Genomic DNA, 20,259 nt, shown 5'->3' on the forward strand with positions numbered 1-20,259 from the left:
ATGGTTCCCAAAGTTCTCTCAGTGGACCGTTTCAGTAAAGAGCTCCACGTCCCAACTTCAAGTTGTGAGAGGAGAAGACTGCTTGTATGCGGGTGGTGTACCACTGAACTTTCCACAAGTCACCTGGGTGTGTGGATCTGCTGAGGGGAAGGGTGCTGAGGACAACTAACAGCTCTCTCATCCTTCTCAGAAGCACACAACCTTAAGCTGAATCTAGTTGGAAAAGCACTTTTATTTTAGACATGTAAACACATGAATGATGCCGAATTCCAATACAAAAACAAACAAAAAACTCCTAACAGGGCCAAAAAACCATGAAGGGAAATCAGTAACAGAAAACGAATTCTACATCGCAAACTTCTAAGAATGTTCAAATAAAAACAACAACAACAAAAAAAATCAAGTCACCTTTTCTGGGCTGGGTTCTGTAATTCCAGTTTTCATCATCTGCTTCCACCTGCTGCCCACAAACCGAGAGCTCTCCATCACTGCGAAACAGCCTCTTTGTCTGCCTGGACAAGGAGGAGAAATTTATCCAACTCACAGCGCGTGAGAGAGACCCTGAATTTGACTTGAGTCTGAAAGAGCCTTCCTTTTTCATCTTCTTTCACACCAACACCGACTACAGACAAAGGACAGCCCAGCAAACAAGAAGCTCGGTTTTACAGTCCTTCCATGGCCTTTACAGGAACCCGCTCCTTCCCACTTATTCATCAGACAATGTTGAGAGTCAGGCACGGCATGATGCAGAAAGACTGCTTCTAGGTCACCCAATTACAAAGAAAAGGAAAATGAGGGGTTAGGAAACAAACAAAAAAAAATTTTTTTTTTTATCCTAGCCACATTGTGGCACTTGGTTTGGTATAATTTTAAAAATGAAGCAGGGTGTTCATTTCAGGAACACTTGTCAGGACTTGGAGAAGAACAGAACCAAGGCACTCCGACTCTTTGGTGTGTGCCTAGCACCCCATACTGTAATCCTGCTCCCGTCCCGAGCATCCTTCCCCACAGGGGCAGAGCGCAGCGAGAGCCGCCGTCGCGCAGACAGACGGAAGAACTCCTCCGGCTGGAGAAAAGAGGCTTGGCGTCACCCCGGGCGCCCCGCTCAAACTTCACCCACACAGGTGACTCGGGGGAAATCAAGGAGTTCAGCTCCCTTGTCGCAGCACAGAGCAGAATCAGAAAGCGCCCACTTGCCCTCTTTCCCGTCTGTGAACCGCTCAGGCTCCACAGGACTCTACAAACAATAAAACAGGCTGCGTGGCTAGTGCCTGGATTACAGGGTAAGCGCTCGGGTGAAAGGCGATAGGCTCGCCCCACACCGAAGGCAGCTCATTGGAGACAGAAAACCCCGCCTCCTTGCCACAGGCACCACTTCAGCGGCAGCTCAAACTTCTGAACTCCAGCAAAGCTGGGACATGCAAGTCTGTGCAGAATACAGACTTCTGGAAATTAAAAACAAACAAACAAACAAACAAACAACTTGATTATTAATCATCAGACCACACTTCTGAAGGTAGATTTTGAAAAGGAAGTTTAAAAGAGCATGTAGTTTTATAAACATCGAGCATTCCTTGATTGATCTAGGGATGTCATCATCTAAGAAAATGTATTTCCGAACAGAATTAACCTGACTCAGCTATTCCTTCACTCCCAGCTTTCCGTGAAGGTGAAATGCAGCCATTGTTGCACCTGCCGTGGCCCCTCCCATCTGCCACCAGCAGACAGAGTGTGGGGTGGGGCGGAGGGCCCTCTTCTGCATCCCCACTGGCAGCCCCTACGGGTCATTCCTCTCCAGCTTTGAAAGATCATCCTATCACGGAGAAACATCATCTGAGAGCTATGTTAGCAGCAATTAGCTGCAGGCTCCAGCCCCGAGACTCATAAAACCATTAATCATGGCATGCAACACACCTAGAGCCACATGCTGGAATGCACTGGGCGCAGCATTTCACCCAAGGCCAACATCATTCCATGGTCCTGCGGGCATTAAAAGTCTCTGTAACTTTCCATCACAGAGACTTGGGTCAGGCATCCCCTCCTCAAAGTGTCATTCAGAGTAAGGCTAATGAGCCACGAGTAGAGAACTGGATCCATCTCCCTTTACTCAGCAATGAGCAAACATATTAAAACTAACACTGTGCAACAGAAAATAAACTTTGATTAAAAATTATAAAAGAGGGATTTTGCATCATACATCTACCACTGTTCAGTGAGATTTTAAGGAAAAGGCTCTAAAAGCTTACGAGGACTGAGAACTTTGTAGAAGAAAAACACAGAGCTGTTGCAAAACATTCCTCAGATGGACAGCTCACACTGCCGCGGAAACCGTGACACAGAACAGGCAGTGAGAACTAAGGGCAAAGCTGAAGTAGTCTAGGGAAAACAGATAGAGACTCAGTTTAAGCTAAAAGGGTCCTCAAGAGCTCATGTAGTTTAAACCCCTCAATTCACAGATGAAGAAATTCAGGCCCAGAGAAGGCATATGACATACCCGATATCACACAGAGGAGTCAGGAATGGGACCAGGTCATGTCAGACACCACTGGATTCAAAGTTTTGCCACTTACTGGGGGTGCCACCTACATCACCAAGCACTCTGAGGTATTAAACTGGAATGATACTTCTACTTTGATCACTTCCATGAAGGCAAAAATAATATAATTACGAAGAGCACCAGTGCCTGTAAAAGTTCAAACATCAAATATTCTTCCTTTTTTCCCCAAATATTCTTTCTGAGTCAAAGACACTTTTGAGAATCTCAAAATGTAAAATAAAAAGTTAAAAAAAAAAAAAGACCACTGTGCCAGAAAATATAAAAACATCCTGAATGCTGCCTTCCATTTCAGAGGTTCAGGGGAACCCCTGACACCCACGTATGCATTCTCTAAGGATCTATAGACCTCCTTGAAAAAGAATACCATTGTTCCCTCGCTGATGTCTCCATCCTACAGCTAGACTTTTAATTTAGGAATACCTAAGCTCTAAAAAAACCCTTGCGCTGTTCTTTGCATTCAGGGAGTACTGTTGAATGCTTTTCCAACCCACCCTCCTTGGAGTGTGTGCACCTACATACACATAGCATAGACAAATAGGTGTCATCAGTAAGCAGCGTGTTTCCCTCCGGTACTTCCTATCCTTACACACATCTGAGAGCAAGCCCAAGAGAGGGGCTGGAGGAACACCCACGGCCAAACAGCCACGATGGCTAACTGGTCTATCCAGGGACTAGATTCACAACTCTCCTTCAAAGTAAGTACACACTTATGCTGGCCTTCCAACTTAATGTATTTCCCATTATTCACGAGACTTATGGAGAGTCTGCACAATAATGAATTCTCTATTGACTAGCTATTCCGCATTTCTGTCATATTGGCCCTTGATCATTAACATCTTCCTTTATGTAAAAGAAGGTCAAATACATTAACTACCTTTACAACTGGACCAGAATTCCTCTATGGCCAAGACAGACGTCATGGTTTAAATTAGCTTTGGGGGAAATATTTAGGTTTTCACTATCCGTGTTAGGTATGTACACCCATTAGCTTAGAAAAATCATAAGTGGGCTGCTTGAAAAGCCATTATAGTCATTCAAACGATATTTCTTTAGCAACTACAATGAACCACACATTTTAATCACCCGATCCCAGAGCCACACACAAACCTAGCGCTCCCGGGGACAGGGTCAAGGCTACTCTGTGCCGGGCACTTCACGTAGATCACTGTTAATCTTCACAGTAACCCCGCTGTGGAAAATCCCTGCAAGAGTCTAACCTGTTTCTTCAAATGCAATCGTCAGTGTGATCAAACATCTTCACTTAACTTTTTTCCCCCGTGAAAATCAACAAGCAAATACACTCTTCTCAGACTTCTGAACCAGCCCTGCTGCACGGATTCTGTCTGCATCCCTAACTGTGCGGTGGTTTGTTCACCTCCTCCCTCACTGTCAGGCTGTCAAACTGAAACTTCGGTCATCGCGGTAGGTGCCAGTAACTGCTCCCTGCCTACCCCTTCGCCACCGCCGGGCTTCAGGCATCAAGGAATCAGATAAATCACCTTGCTTCGGAGCGCCTGGGTGGCTCAGTTGTTAAGCGTCTGCCTTCGGCTCAGGGCGTGATCCCGGCGTTCTGGCATCCAGCCCCGCATCAGGCTCTTCTGCTATGAGCCTGCTTCTTCCTCGCCCACTCCCCTGCTGTGTTCCCTCTCTTGCTGTCTCTCTGTCAAATAAGTAAATAAAATCTTTTTAAAAAATCATCTTTCTTCAATATGTGTTTAGTGGCAGTGGATAAGCACCCCCAGGACGAAATACAAGGGCTTTCCCACAGCTGCCTCCTGGCCGGCACCCTCGCCCTTGGACTGGTGAGGTGGGCATCCCATGGCTGAAATGGCAGAAGGAGTAGCCTCTGGGTAACAGCCCCCAGGCGGGTCTATACCAGCTTTATGACTCACTGCCTCTTTTGTGTTAAGTTCTTGACACTTCAGGGTGGTGAGAAATCTACCCATCGCTACTGACAAAAGGACAAGGAATTATATTATTCCGGGAATGGCTGAAGTCAGACATTAAAAATGAAAAGTTAACGATAAAAACTGGAAGGCACCAGAACATATTCCTAAAGGAAGTTCTGGGATCATCAACTTCTTTGGGAATTCCTAAGTCAAATATCCATTAATTTGGAAAGATTTACTTATGTTTCTACCAAGAGTCAAATGGATAGACTGAATACATTTGGTAAGCCCTAGCCAAAAGACACAACATTTCCTGTTTCAATATATACTGGGACATCCTTTAAAAGGAGTTTCGTTCAAACGGAAGTCTTCGATTTAGTAAAAATTGTTAAACGTGAGAAGACATAGGATTAGACAGACCCCTCAACCCACCCAGGCATGTAATTGCCCCATTTGCCATCTGTGTAAAATGCCAGCCAAAAGTAGGAACTAATTTCAAGTGCCATCAGTTTTTTGGCCTGAAAGCCCACCAATGAGCACTGTGGCTTTTCATTTCCGTGTGTACTTTTCCTGCCCTGACCCCCACCCTTCAAACCTGGAAGGAGGAATGAGAGAGGCAGAACCCTGAAGTTAGAAACGAGTAGAGACCAGCGTGGGCTGGTGGAGCTGGTGAGGTGGGCTGGTTTGGCTGGGAGTGGGGTGCACACACAGAAGGCCACGAACAGAGACAAAGGTGACATGGCAGTGAGAAGAGTTGCTCGAAACTGGGTCATGTTCTAAAGCAGCCCTGCCCGGGCAGGAGCAGTGAAGTGTACACCCTATCAGATTACCACATGAATCACCCAGACAACCCACGGGGACCTTTAGCGTCTAGGACAGGGTACAGTAGGTTTTCCAACTGTCGGCTCTTGTAAATAATTTAAAAGTAGATTTAAATGCAAACTTTCTATGAGGTAATTTGTACACACTAATGATGAAAGCTTATCTCAATATCTAGAAGTAAACAATTGGAGCTAGACGTTTGTAATAAGAAAACAAAACAAAACAAAACAAAACAAACATATTAGGTCCAGGGCCACAGGGAGCCAACTCCCACAGTACACTAAATCCTCCTTGTCATCCACCTCCCAACCCCTCAGGAATTAAACTGATTTACTCAAGAAGGAAGTCATGGAAGACAAAACCTGGCCAATTACCTATTCAGAGACAATTCAGGGTTCCCTCACCTGCGACTGCTTCAATATTTAAAAGAGAGGAAAGCACTCCCTTTTTATTAAGCTGCAGCTTTAAAAGACAGAATACGTTCCTTTCAGTGCAATGACCGTATTGGTCTCCTCAAAAGGAAAGATTAATTGCAAACATTTGTAATTATGTATCACCAAAGCCTCTATCCCACTTTTCAATGTCTTCGTGTCTGAAAGGGACTCCTGAAATGATCTGAGGCTCGAAGCCTTCACCACATTGTTCCCTGGGGATCACTTGATATGGGAGCAATATGGCAGCACATTACCGCTCTCAGCCCCCTGGGGCGGCGCACGTGGCAAGGGGATAAAGCCCTGGGACAGAAGCCATCACTGACTGATGGATGCCATGGAGTGTCGGAGGCTTGGTGAGTTGATTACCCAGCCCTAACCAAGAAAATGCCCCCATCCAACGGGTTCAGCTAAAAAGGTCCTGTAAAAGTGAGCACCGACATTGAGACTCTTCTCATATAAGAACAAGGATGAACCAACTTTGAGACTAAAATAAAATTCCAAATTAAAAAAAAAGTTTTAAAATCATGATCTCCTTTGTACTTCATGTGCCTTTCCAGTCATCCTTGTAATTATTATTTTTTCTATCTACTCAATCATTTCTTCACAAACTTTGTCATGTACATAAATCACAGGAGATTTTATTAAAATGTAGAGTCTGATTCAGGTGTGGAGCAGGGTTTGGAATTCAGAACTCCTCAAGGGGCCCAGGTGATGCCAGTCCCCAGATCAACTTTGAGTTAGCACAGTACCAGACTGGACTGCCCCCTAGGGGCAGGGATCTCATCTTTTGATCTCCGTATCTCTAACAGTATCTACACACAGCCAGGAGGAATGAGTGTTGGTGGAAAGAGTGAACAATAGAACCATCTACTCATTTCCATGTACCTCTTTCTTTTGATCTTAACATGCTTCAGGACAAGGAGATAATGACACTTTTATAGCAATCATTCCTTTATCACTAAATTCCAAAAAGCAAAATTTGTAAGCTGACCAAAAATATATATAATCTGAATTAAAGAGTAATAATACAATTCTATTAGTTAGACTGCTTCACTTTGAGAAGAAAGAGGGTCATTAACTGCAAGGCTCTATGCTTTTCTTACTTTGTTAGGACATTCTGCACTGCTTCCATTCACCAAGACTCCAGAATCCAAAGATCTGGCTCAGAAGCTGGGGCAATCAATAATGAGTCAAATTTAGAAATGCAGCCCACATTCTATCTGATAATCTACACAGATAGGCCAGGACCTCCTGTGTTCCACCATGTGAATTTAGTTGCTCTGTGGCAGTGGAAAATTTTTTTTACATCAGTTTTTCCTGGTATCTGTTTAAGACCAAGAAAAATTTTCCATCAACCTTTAAGTGACCCTCTAAGGATCACTTGGGTTTTTTGTAAAACCATATTCATTGTGGCCCTATATGTCTGGTTTTTCAACAGGCATTTTATCAATTTGGCTACCCTCTATTACACTACCATGACATGTGTTAGACATCACTAATACTTCAGTGATTCCACTGACCCAGACAAATCTTACTTCTAACAATGTGAGAAAATAAAATTAGGTATAAAGTACATAAAAATCATACATTTGTGGTACCCTCTATTCACAAACAGGAAAGAGACAGAAATGCAAATATATAAATACATTTAGGACTATTGCAATTCCCCCCAGCCAACAGTTTTTTAGTATCTCCAGTAGGTAATGCGAAAGAGCCCAGATAAAGGGATCAGTTCAAGTATTTATTGATCTGATCAGCCAGCTAGGCTCATTCTAAAGCACAGAAGATAGAACCGTGTCCTATGGGAATTTAAAGTGTATTCTAGGACACAAGGTATACACATAGCTATTTTTAACTTAATGCAAGAAAGAAAATAAAAAAAGCAAGAAGGGACCTAAGTCAAGTAGGGTCCCTGACAGGGTTCTGCAGGGTGAGAAGTACTCTCAGAAGAACTTCCTCGTGATCAGGGGATTTGGCCAATCAATGGTGTCTTGGTAAACCATCTGGGGTGAGGGATGTGGGAAGCCCTGATTCACAGTATTTCCATGGGGTAAACATGCCCAACTATGGCCAAATTCAAGCTACCAACAATTTACAACCAGCCTGCTAAAATTCTAAAATTTCACAACAGCCAAAATATGAAGAGAGCCCAGATGTCCATGGATTGATGAATGGATAAAGAAGATATGGTGTATATACTCCGTGGAATATTACTCAGCCATCAAAAAGAACGAAACCTTGCCATTTGCAATGACGTGGCTGGAACTAGAGTGTATTACGCTAAGCGAAATAAGTCAGTCAGAGAAAGACAAATGCCATATGATGTCAACTCATATGTGGAATTTAAGAAACAAAACTGATGAACATAGGGGAAGGGAAGGAAAAATAGAATAAGATAAAAACAGAGAGGGAAGCAAACCATAAGAGACTCTTAACTATAGGAAACAAACTGAGGATTGCTGGAGGGGAGCTGGATGACAGGATGGGATAACTGGTTGATGGGCATTAAGACCAGTAGGCCAGTCCAAGTTTATCTTTCTCACGGCAGTGGCACCAAAGAGCAAAACTCAACTACCCAAACCTCTTCTGCATCAAAGCTGCTAACATTCCATTGGCCAAAGCAAGCCAAATGTGACGGGGCTTGGGGCACAACGATATTCTCCACTCATCTGGGCAAGTCGGGGGGAAGAGACGGATGTTTTTGAATCTTATTTACCATGGGCACCTGCCGGGCAAGTTACCGAGGGTTAAAGACTCCTAAGACACCGTTCCTGACTGCAAGGATTAGATTGTTAGGTGCCCTGCCTAATCTAATGTGTTTCCAAAGTACCCCATAAAGAGAGATGCTGCATTTACCCTATCACATCTGAGTCATTAAAGACTGTAAACTGGAAAAACCAAGCCTTTTGTCATTAAGCGCACAGTACTTGGAATACGGTAACGATTAAATCGATGCTTGTTAAATTAAACTGGTCAATGACATGCCCTTCATCACCATTTTCAACTTTCTCCTGTTAAATGTACTCCGGTTTCTTTACTGGACTTTCTTTGATATTCTCCCACAAGAAATACTAGATTACATGCAGGGGTCAACAAACTTTTTTGGAAAGAGCCAGACAGTAAACATTTTAGGCTCTGCCTGCTCTATAGTCTCTTTTGCCACTTCTTCATCTGACACTGTAGCAAAAAAGTAGCCAGATGATAAGTAAACAAATCAGGGTGGCTGGGTTTCAGTAAAGCTTTACTTACAAAAATAGGTGGGGTGGCCTGTATTTGGTTCACAGAATATAGTTTAATGACCTTTGATTAGAAAAAGAAGTATAAATGGTGCTCAGAGTTGTGTGGACTACACATAAATGTTTCCCAAACTGTGTTCCTTAGGACACCTGTATCAGAATCACCATAAATTGGGGTGGGGGAGTGAGGGGACCAGGAGGGCTTGTTAAAAATGCACTTTCCTGGAGTCTGTTTAGTACACACCTCTGGAGAGAACCTGAGAGTCCACATTTAAACAAGCTTCCAAGATGAGTCGTCTGCATATTAAAATTCAAAAATCACTAGTTTTAACACCTAAATTCAACACCTAAATTATACTAAAATATCAAGTAAATATGCAGAGTTTAACTCTCTACTCATAATTTCACTGAAAATGTCTAAACATCACAGATATAATACCAAATGCATACAACATAAACTAGGATCATATACTGAAAATATTATCAGTGGATATTATAAGCAGAATACAGTAAAACAGATTGTTTTAATTTTTTTATTTTGGATTTTCTATTTTTCTGTAATATGTATGCTAAACATACACTGTAAACTTTTTTAATTTTATTTTTTTAAGTAATCGCTATATCCAACATGGGACTCGAACTCACAACCCCAAGATCAAGAGTCACAGGCTCCACCGACTGAGCCACCAGGCTCCCCTACACTGTAAAATTTTTCATCATCTAATGCTTAATTTTCACTCAGAGTTATTGTAAACATAGGGAAAAGGAGAGAAATCAGCACAGATGTAATAGTTAGCATTTCGCTATTAATTTTGCTTCAGTTTTTAAATAATAAAATGTTAGAGATAAATTTCCCTCCTGTCCCAAGTCTCCCAGTGTAGCCATTATTCTAAATTTGGTTTGTCTCATTCTCAAACATATTTTTCATATTTTTTTCTGAATACCAGTGTATTTGTCAATAAGATATAATACTGTTTTCTCTAAGTTTCATAAATGGTATTATACTGCCCAAGTCATTTTTAAAATTATTTTTGTAAAATAGTTAATATTAAGAACTTTTTCACTCACTCTGCAACTAAAGGAAACATGGTGGTACCTTTTATAAACCAATTTACCTGATCCCTTTCCTACAACCTCATTCAGGTAATTAAAGGAACATTTCACAGCAGGATATATCTAAAAACTGATGGCTAAGTTTCTCTACTTGATGTGCAAATTTGCTTAAGGGCATGGCCTTTTGTGTTTCTGGAATATACTGTGTCTCTTAAAACTTCACTCATTGCCTAAGAATGTTTTCTTAAAAAGCCTAACAAATTTAACCTTTCTGGAACTCATGAAAACATAACAAGCAGAATATAAAGACGGCTTTATCTTGATATGTTTTTCTCTTCAGCTCAACAATTTTTACAGTCATAGCCACTGCCAACTCTCCTGACAGTCATCAAAGTCTCCAAGTAAAAGGGAGATTTAGAGAAGGGGAATCCAATTTGATAATGACTACTTCAGCTGTCCCTGTACAATCACATTTGTCAGTCTTCAGATAATAAACTCATCTTGATAAGGAGAAATTTAGAAAACAAAAGACCTAAAGAACACTTCAGACATTCAGAAATTTTTGGTTGAAACACTTGTTCCCCTGGGTGAAATACGGACAGTTAAGTCAAGAGAACCTTTGTTTCTCTAATACATTACTCGCAGATACGCCATCAAAGAGAACTTCAAAGGATGAAGTCCTTCTACTAAGCAAACACTAGAGCCTTTCCACTGACGGCAGCCTGGAGTGGGCTGACAGACACCAGCAAGCACAAATGAAGGCATTAGAGAGAGTCCCCTCTCAACCGCCCAGCCCCTCCATCGTCCCCCTCAAACATGGCAGACCTGGGCGGTGTGGCCTCAAAAGGCACCCAGATGGGGAATGCCTTCGGTTCTCATTCCTATGCTCAAATCCCTGCAAGCTGGAGATGCCATGGACTCTCTTCAGGCTGTTATGAAAACTGAGTGAAAAAATGCTGACATCATTAGCACTCAGTAATTCTCAGGTTATTTGTAGCAACAAAGAGGTAGCCATTGACCTTATAGGTCATGAAGCAGATACTGCTGGAGGACAAGCGAGGTGACAGGTAAGGCCAGGAGCAGATATTCAAATCGTGCCTGGCACCTGCAGTGAGGGCGCGGGGAGCAGGAATGGAGGGCCCGGCTCCCCTCAGGGAAATAGTTCACTCACACTACGATCTCGAAGGAAAGGACTGAGTGCACCCATCTCACCTGTAATGACAAAACTCTCAAGTCACTGCACTTGTGTCCTGTTCACAGTCATGAGACACATTTCTCTCCCCAAAATGATAAGGAGGCAATGAATGGCTCAAAGAAAAGTGTGAAATCTGACAACCTAAAAGGAATTACAAAAATAGCACAAGTATAGCTACTTACCTCATTGGTAATGACAGTTATTTTAGATGGCCAAAAAAAAACAAAACAAAAAAAAGAAATAGAAAATGCTAAATTTTGTCAAACTACCACTCTCTTCTCTCAAAATGTGTTCCAGGCATTTTCTAAAGTTTGCTTTGCTAATAATTTTTCTAGGGGAAAAAAAATGAGCACAGAAGAAAAATACCAGTTACATATAGTTCCATAAAACATACATTGTTGGTTATTGTTGATAAGAAAATTCTTAGCTAAAAGTAAGTTACATTTCACAATAAGAAAAAAAAAAAAACCCACGGTCTCAAATAACTTTTAATCTGTCACATAGTTCAATACTACTTATTCAGCACATACAAAATTACAGCAGGTTATAGTCTACATTTGAGATCAGGTCAAATGATGTCACTTAGGAAAGTGACATCACTTAAGAATTACCCAATTTGGACACCTGGGTGGCTCAGTCAGTTAAGTGTCTGCCTTGGGCTCAGGTCACCATCCCAGGGTCCTGATATCAAGCCTCACATCAGGTTTCCTGCTCAGTGAGGAGCCTGCTTCTCCCCCTCCCTCTGCCACTCCCCCTGCTTGTGCTCTCCCTCTCAGATAAATAAATAAAATCTTAAAAAAAAAAAGAATTACCTAATTAAGAATTAATAAGTATGTCCTCTATAAGATTACAATGAAGTTTGAGGAAAGATCAAAATCTAATTTACCTAACTAGGAGATGGCCTCATACCAAAGTATGACTAAAGAAATGGATAGTCTAGGGCGACTGGGTGGCTCAGACAGTTAAATGTCTGCCTTTGGCTCAGGTCATGATCCCAGAGTCTGGGATCGAGCCCCATGGTAGGCTCTCTGCTCAGTGGTGAATCTGCTTCTCCCTCTCCCTCTGCCTGCCACTCTATCTGCTTGTGCTTTCTCTCTCTCTCTCTCTTTGTCAAATAAATAAATTAAATCTTAAAAAAGAAATCGATAGTCTAATAAAATGTTTTGCCACCAGCCTAGTAAAGGTGGGAGAGAAGGATGCAGACAGAGGGGATAATCCCTAAGTATTTACAGGTGTCCAGGGTCCAGGGCCCAGCACAGTGTACTGCAAGCCCCCAGATGTTTGACGGCCCAGCCAGGCTCAAAGAGACACAAGATAAGTCAGGCCCAACTGACACTGTATTAGTGCCTTCCTTCTCAATCACAGCTTCGCGTCAGAAGCATCTTCTAGAAGAGATTCTTATTCAATAGGTCATGTGTAGATTGGGTTTTAGGGTTTCTGTCTGGCACCCTTTTTTTAAGATTTATTTATTTGAAAGAGAGAACATAAGCCAGGGAGAGAGGCAGAGGGAGAGGGAGAAGTAGACTCCCTGCTGAGCAGGAAGCCCGACCTTGGGGTCGTGACCTGAGCCAAAGGCAGATGCTTAACTGATTGAGCCACCCAGGCGCCCCTGTTTGGCACATATGTTTTTAAAAAGCTTCGTGGTTCATGTAAGGTATTGCCCCCACATCTAATAAAGAATCAATTAATCTTTAAGAAAGTCTATATCTTGTTTATAGATAGAACTAAACTAAATGCTAGCTCTGTTTCAATCAATAATATTTAAAAGAAAATGAAAAAGCCTGCCATTTTTCCAATTCTAATTTTAAAAAGTGTTTAAAAGGTCACTGAACGCAAAGCATGAAATTAGAAATACCCTGACAACATGTTGGTGTCAGTGGTGCCCAGAATATGAAAGCCTGGCACCCAACCAAAGGAGCAGACACTGCCTTCCACAGTCACTAGGAAAACTAAGTCCCACACTTCGTGCTGATTGTTTAAAGTACAGAAGCTTGGGACCAAAGGAGATCTTAGAGATGACCCTGTCACTTTCATTTTGCAGATAAGGAAACAACGAATCTGAGAGGTTGTCTGCCACACTGTGATGCTAGCTCCGTGCCTGTAGGAACGACATCTAAGTGGTTTACATTGTGTGGCCCTGAGCCCTATAGGTTCACCATAACATGCTTAGAAATCATCAGGTGTAGGTCACTGCGCAAGTTGGGACCCAGAGCCAGGCACAATTTAAAATGATGCTGATGATGGTACACTGCGACTATACACTGAAAACCAACCGATTCCAAGAGGTAAAGCAATGTTCCGAGATCAAGCTTCTCCAAAGCTCTGAAACGTGCATCCCATCCGTCTTCACCACTGCCTTGAATCACCAGAATCATTTGTTCATAGAAGAGACATGCAGCATGTAAAAAAAACATTCTGAGATTAACACAGCAAACTAATCGCAAAACACGTTGTTATTAACATTTTAACACCTGGGCTGGAAAAAGCTCTGGAGAAGAGGAAATTAATTGTGTCAGATTTGCAACATTAAGTGTAAAAGGTTTAAATTAGAGCAGATGGCTCAATTAGAAGTAAGGCTTTTTGCTTCATCTACGGTCCATTGAGAATCACATTTGCAGCGCTGCCTTACATATACAGGGGCCATTCTCAAAACATCACATGGTTTGCAGGCAGCCACCAGCAGGTGGCAGCACAGAACAACCCATTTTCCATAACGCCCCAGGCTGTAGAGGCTTGGGTGGATTCAAGGGGAAGCAGGATTTGTCTTTCAACACACGCAAAGACTAGGTTAGGAACCAGCAAAGGAACCTGAAAGTATCTTACAAAATAGAAACAGTCAAGTATCCATTCACCTCAATAACCTACAGCCTAAAATTCAGACGTGTCTTTTGTACTTCCAGTGCCGGCACTGGTGAGGAGCTAAGAAAGTATTAGGGGCCAGTGTCCAGCCGGTAGCATACCCAGGCACCCAGATCAGTGTTTCTCAAACCTGCTGCTGATCGGCATGACCTGGGGGTGCTTATTAAAATACGGGCCCTGGGACCCCACTCCAGACACACAGAATCTCTGGAGAAAGGGCCAGGGGATCACCCGGGGGGCCTGTCAGACAAGTTTGCTGCCCAACTACCTACCTGAAGGTCAGGTATTCCACAACCTAACGTGTGGTTATTGTCATAACCCGCCCACAGGTGAGGAATCACTTCCCAAGTTGGTGAGGGAAGCAACAAATGGCGGGCAGGGCTAACAAATCTCTCACTGCCCGGCAACAGGTTAGGCAGGGGCAGCATGGCTGCCAGGCAAGCCCTCCTCCACTGGGGGGGGGGGGGCTGCCCCGCCCACCCCTTCCCTGTCCCTCCTGGTCACCTCAAAGCCTCATGTATCGCATCTTCCCACTCCTGGTTCATCTCTGCCTCCTGATTGCTGTCTGCAGCATGAACTTGCTCCCTACTTTGCATTTTCAACACCACGCCCCCCACCCCCTTGCTCTGCTCCTCATTACAAATCCTGTCTGGAGCTGGAAGTCAGGGCTCCACTCCCCCCACCGCACCCCCCCCTCACCAAACTCCCGCTTCCTCACGGTGCAACCTGGCACCTCCTCTGTCCTGTCTCAAACCGCCTCATACATGGAGAGAATCTCCTCACCACAGGTTGACTGCCCACCTCCACTGGGCCTTTGTTTCTCTACAACAGTTCCACTCTCACCTTCCACATCACCCTGGCTATTCCTCCTTTAAAGCCTGACTCCCACCTGTGTACCCAAGGCAAAGATAACCTCCCTCTGAACAAAAGTGAGTCTGAACAAGGCTGAGAACAGTCAAGATGTCTCTCTGCCTTTCTCCCTTCTTCCCCTCAGGAAAGCTCCAGCAGCACTCGGCCTCATGATCCACCTCTGTACCTCATTCTGGCCTACACGTCCTGCCACGTCCGCCTCAGACCACAGCCCTGACCCTGTCACACCCAGCTCCCGAGCCACCATTGCTAATCAAACCCAAGCTTTGAGTTAAGCCCCCACGACAGAGTCCACTTGCCCGTCTAGACTCATCTCAGTGCCCCTTCCTCTGTAGCATCACTTCTGACCTTCCAAGTGACTACTGTCTATTCACTCCATCCTGAAAACTCACATAGAATTCCTTAGTGTGCCTCAGGTACCCCGATATCCTTTCTCCTGTCCACAAACAAGGAGCAATTCCTTGGGAAGAACAATTTTAAGCCTGTGGATGTTCAGTAAAAATTTACTTAATAGATAAAGTAAGAAATAAGGCTTTATCCCTTTCCTCCTCCTACTCTTCCCTCCCAAAAGAATGCAGGTATGAGCCAAAAACTACAAATATGTGAATGAGGCAAAGCTGGATTCCAATCTTGATTTCAACACATATTTATTGACAAGTTGGTCTTGAGCAAGTCTCTCTGAACCCCGTAGAAAAAGACCAAAAAACAAGAGCAATACCGCCACCTACAGGAAGAAAACAAAACAAAACAAAACAAAAAATAAGAATAGCAATATCGCCACCTAGTGGGCATATGAGTCAGACACGTAGCACTGTAGAAGACAGAAACCATTACTATCAGACATCTATTTGAACTTGAGAATTTGCAGGATACAGTCAGAAAAGAATAGGTAAAGGACTACGATACAAGTTTTTCAAGAAGGAAACTGGTAGCAAATAATACATTGTGGGTTAAGCTCCAGAAAAAAAGATAAAATAACAGAAATAATCAAACATTTAACTTTGAAAGTTGCCATATGAAATATTTTGGGGTTTTTCTTGCACAGTTATTCTCTGACAATTAATGTATTCTCATGGCCATAAATAAACTAAGGAGAATTAATCATGACCCTCAAGAAAATGGCACTTACTAAGCTCCCCAAACATAATACCAGACAAACCAGATTATCACTTTTAAAGAATACATAGGTAATTTCTAATAAGCACAGCATTTCACAGTACTTGTCAACCTAGGTTGCATGAAAGAAAACCACGAGATGAAAATAATAGAATGCAAGATTATTCTTATACAATAATGACTGCAGAAACTCTGTAGCAAGAGTTAAAACTTGCAAAGTGTCAGATATCCATGTTGCTATTCTTAAGAATTCCTTAAGGAGAAATATCTGGCATATATTTCAGTAGGGTGATCTAAATATTTTCTAAAAAAAAAAAACATAGTAAGGCATATCAAACAAGGTAGCTCGGAGCTATTTTATAGCTTTTGAAAAGAAATTCTAATGGAGTAGAACATTCGCCTGTAAACAATAATGAACCTTTCTTCAACAGGATCACAGATGCATCATTCTATACACCAAGTGCCACAGCCACAGAAAATCAGTAGCCCACAGCCTTATAAATCAGTTAGTTGCTTCCTCACTTTCTGTTACAGACTCTGCTAGTCAAATTCTGTCATGGCAGTTCACTTCAAATCTAAAAAATAAAGATTTATTTCATGAAGCCTTGAGGAATCCCATCTGAAGGTCATTAAAACACACACACCCACTTCCGCATAAACCAGAAAATCAGTAGAATTCAAAGACTCATTAATCTTGAAGCTGGAAGCTATGCTAACAGCACATAATGCACACCTCCCATTATATATCAGAAGGGATGTCTGGTCCTGAGACTGCTGTCCCCGAGGTGGTCAGTGGCCCGGTGGGGACCAGAGCCCTGGCATCACCCCATCCAGGCTCTGCCTGCCCTACCACACTTCAGGGCTGGCTCTGGAGTCAGTGAGTCCCCCCTTGATACTCTTCAAGCACATCAATGAGTCATGTTTCCGTTTCCTCGAATGGTTCCAAGTCGTCTTTGGTAGCACAGAGGTTATGCGTTCACAGGAATGCTAACTCACCCGTCCAGGGTACTAACACACTTAGGAATCATGACTTACCATGCCACCTTCAAATCTGTGAAGCGAATGGCTAACGAAATCTAAAAATGAAAAGAGATCTCACTCTTAGCACTTAATACTTCCTTTCAACCTACTGTAAAACAACAGCCTATTTACGAGATGAAAAGTGAGTCATTTCTTTCATCCAGCAGACGGGCTCCCCACACACAAACTCACGCACATTATACTCCATGGGGCCTTTTAAATATTTACTTGTTAGCAGTATTCTTCCTTTCAGGTCAAAGATTATAGTACTTAGCAACACAAAGAAAGCAGAGGGATATAGTTATGAATTAGTAAACTGCTTTGCCAAGCCTTCCATTTGTTAATTCAGTCCAACTTCAAAGGGGATTTTAAAAAGAGGTTCATCTGTCAGAAATTAACTGTAAGAAAATTACTGAATCAAAAAGTGACTTGGCCAGTCTTTCCAAAACTGGTGTTAAGGGAAAAAGGTGCCCCACTGTAGGTATAGAAGCAAGAAGTTTCTTCGTATGCAAATAAGTTTGTTTAACTCAAACAAAGTTTTAAAAAGTTTTTTTATCTTGTTAACAGCAGGACTCTCCCCGCCTTTGATATGCTAATGATGCTGTAAATTTCCAAGACTAGGGGGAGGGGGAAATTTCAGTTTATTTGGTCACATTTATTATCTGGAGGGAAGGTGGTGGTTGGGAATAATATATGAAAAACACACTATGCTGGTTCAGTACCTTCTAAGCAAGAGTGGAGAAACGACTTTTCTAAAAACATCGTATATTTTTTATCTTTAGTAGCAGAGAACAGTAGACTCCCATTCACAACTATTTCAGGGTAAGTCGAGAGTCTCTATTTTAAGTCAAATTGGAATTAGAAGGAGCCTAACCGAGCTAAATCCTTCATAGCTTAACTTCTCATTGCCAACAGGACTGGCAATTCCCCTGGGCTTCCGAAATCGCTCCCTGGCACTAAGCAACAGCCCTTATACCTGTTCCTGCGGAATGAATCAGAGTAGTTGCGTATTTTCCCTGAACTCTTTGATCTGCATGCTCTAGTCTATTTCAGTGGTTTTTAACCATGGTCATACATCAGAATCACCTAGGGAGCTTTTAACTCTACAGATGTATGGCCCGATGCCAAACCTACAGAATCCAACATGATTCCCAAAGAGCAGAAGCCAGAGCTGAAAACCACCGTTCTGCTTCCTAGAAGATGAAGTCAATAGACAAATAATTGATTGTGCATGTAGCATAAATTGAGCACATTGACACTAATAAGGGAAGGGCTACCTAGCAACATTTTAATGAGTCCCCAAGTTTACAGACAAATCAATAGCATTTGCAGGTGGCCCTTTTCTTTTCTGGGCCTTTTTCACAAGCAAACAGAAACTATTACTTTGAGAGGAGTACAGTGCTTAGAACAAGAAGTGTTCGGTCACAAAGCTCTTGCAGGTGCTGATGGCTGCAGCTGGGGGTCTGTGGGTTCACACATGCCTCAGCCCCTGTTCCCCCGCACGGCCCACCCAGTGCATGACCCTAACTGGGGACTCAACATTTCATTACATGTCTTGAATCTCTCTGGATGATACCGGAGAAAGTCAAAACCAGGAATGTCTACCATGCTAAAGCTGGGACTACTGTATGCTATCCAGCATAGGATGGAGGCCTCTAGAGGTCTCATAAGTAGGTCAATCACCTGCAAGAGAAAGTGATTTCTGAAAAAGTTTTCATCTTAAACTACATTTACTTAGCCTGCCTTATACAAATAGTCCCTAAGCAGAGTATGTCAGAAAAAGGCTTCGACAAGAGGAGGGAGAGAGTTAAATCAAAGACATATTAATAAAAAAAAAAAACTTTAAAAAAGGGGATCCTGGAATAGAATATAAAAAGAATTTCCCCCTCTGTCCTTTCTGAATTTCTTTAATCAGCAAAAAAGGTATCTAGGCACATTGAATGAGTAAAAATAGTCCAGCATAAAGACGGAGCTAAGAAGTGGTTAGGTAACAAAACCATGGGTCCTGATGGAGATAGCCGTGAGAGAAAGTGAAGGGTCTGAGGCTCCCAGGGCTCTCAGCTACCCTGTCACTTCTGCGCACGTACGCGCTACAGCACTCGGGTACTTGACAGACGGACACAGGTCTAATGTGGCTACCTTTCTCCTTCTTATTAATAGCATGGTAGCATTTCTGAGTCTCCCTTCCCTTTAACAGTGCCTTCTTCCCACCCCAAGGAGGAAAAAAAGGGTCATAAATCTCTCTTTGAAAACTTAAAACAAGAATATCCAGGACAAAAGTACCTCTTCCTTTGCAGCTCTCATGCCAAGCAACCAGAAAGGCATTTCTTTGGCAAAGATCTGAAAGTCCATAGGTCTTCAAGGGTCAATTTGATGTAGGCAGAATAACAGGGCCTTGGGGTCAGAACCGACCCTGCCTGACCAGTGGAGTCAGCCTAGATAAGGTGCTGCAACTCTCAGGGTTTGTGATTGTAAAATGAAGAGGTTCTATTACCACCCCTGAGACCCTCTAGGTCCAGCTCTAAGGATAGGGTTCCCGGACATCCCAGCATTGAGTCTACTTTGCACTTCCGAACAAATAATGCAACATGTCAACTACTGTTAAACTACAATGGAAAGCCTCCAGGGTCATGTGGAAATAATTTCTTAAATGAAAGCTTTTTCATCAACTGCATGAAAAGCACTTAATAAATCTAAAAATAGACTAAAAGGATTATGTAGATGTGTCAAAATAGGATTTTGATGGACTAAGTGGATTGCTCAACTATCATGACATGTACTGAACAGGATTCCATTTGTTAATAGGCTTAAGATCATAAAGGGGTGCTATGTTTGGCCAAATATCCAAGATTCTTGAAAGAATAATAGCACCATGAATGCACAACCCAGAGTCTGCTACAATTAATTTAGCAGAGCTTCTCCTAAGTATTAAGGAGGTCACGTACCTTTTTAAGTTCACATCCATTTCTCACCTAGATTCAACTGGAGAGGTGGGGGAGGACTCTTAAAGCTACAATGAAATAACCCTTTAAAATCATCTTAAGAGGCAGCAGTAGCAAACTATTCCTACCTTGCATGAGTTAAGCTCAACCAAAAAAACTCTCTCAAAGAAAGTTTCAAGTGCACAAGATTCCTACCATGGAATCAAAAAGTTAAAACCTCCAAATATTGAGTAGGATACAAAAAGCCCAATATGCCTTACTTCTAG

The 20,259-nt window shown here is 42.5% G+C and overlaps 1 protein-coding gene across 6 annotated transcripts in view; it reads right to left on the minus strand.

Moving 5' to 3' along the window:
* The window catches only part of NHSL1 (NHS like 1), a 290,075-nt gene that overhangs the window by 126,315 nt on the left and 143,501 nt on the right, over positions 1–20,259 (minus strand). For 2 of the 6 annotated variants that reach the window (XM_045814766.2, XM_045814765.2), the window contains exon 1: positions 409–14,664. The exons of the other annotated variants lie outside the window; for them this stretch is intronic. In XM_045814766.2, the coding sequence (XP_045670722.2) occupies positions 409–601 (193 nt within the window). In that variant the 5' untranslated portion in view covers positions 602–14,664. Of the gene's footprint in view, positions 1–408; positions 14,665–20,259 lie in introns of those variants that run through there. 6 annotated transcript variants of the gene reach the window in all.

Source organism: Ursus americanus, chromosome 11 (assembly GCF_024610735.1).
Source record: "Ursus americanus isolate L20-20 chromosome 11, mUrsAme1.1.p, whole genome shotgun sequence".
NCBI classification, from domain to species: Eukaryota; Metazoa; Chordata; class Mammalia; order Carnivora; family Ursidae; genus Ursus; species Ursus americanus.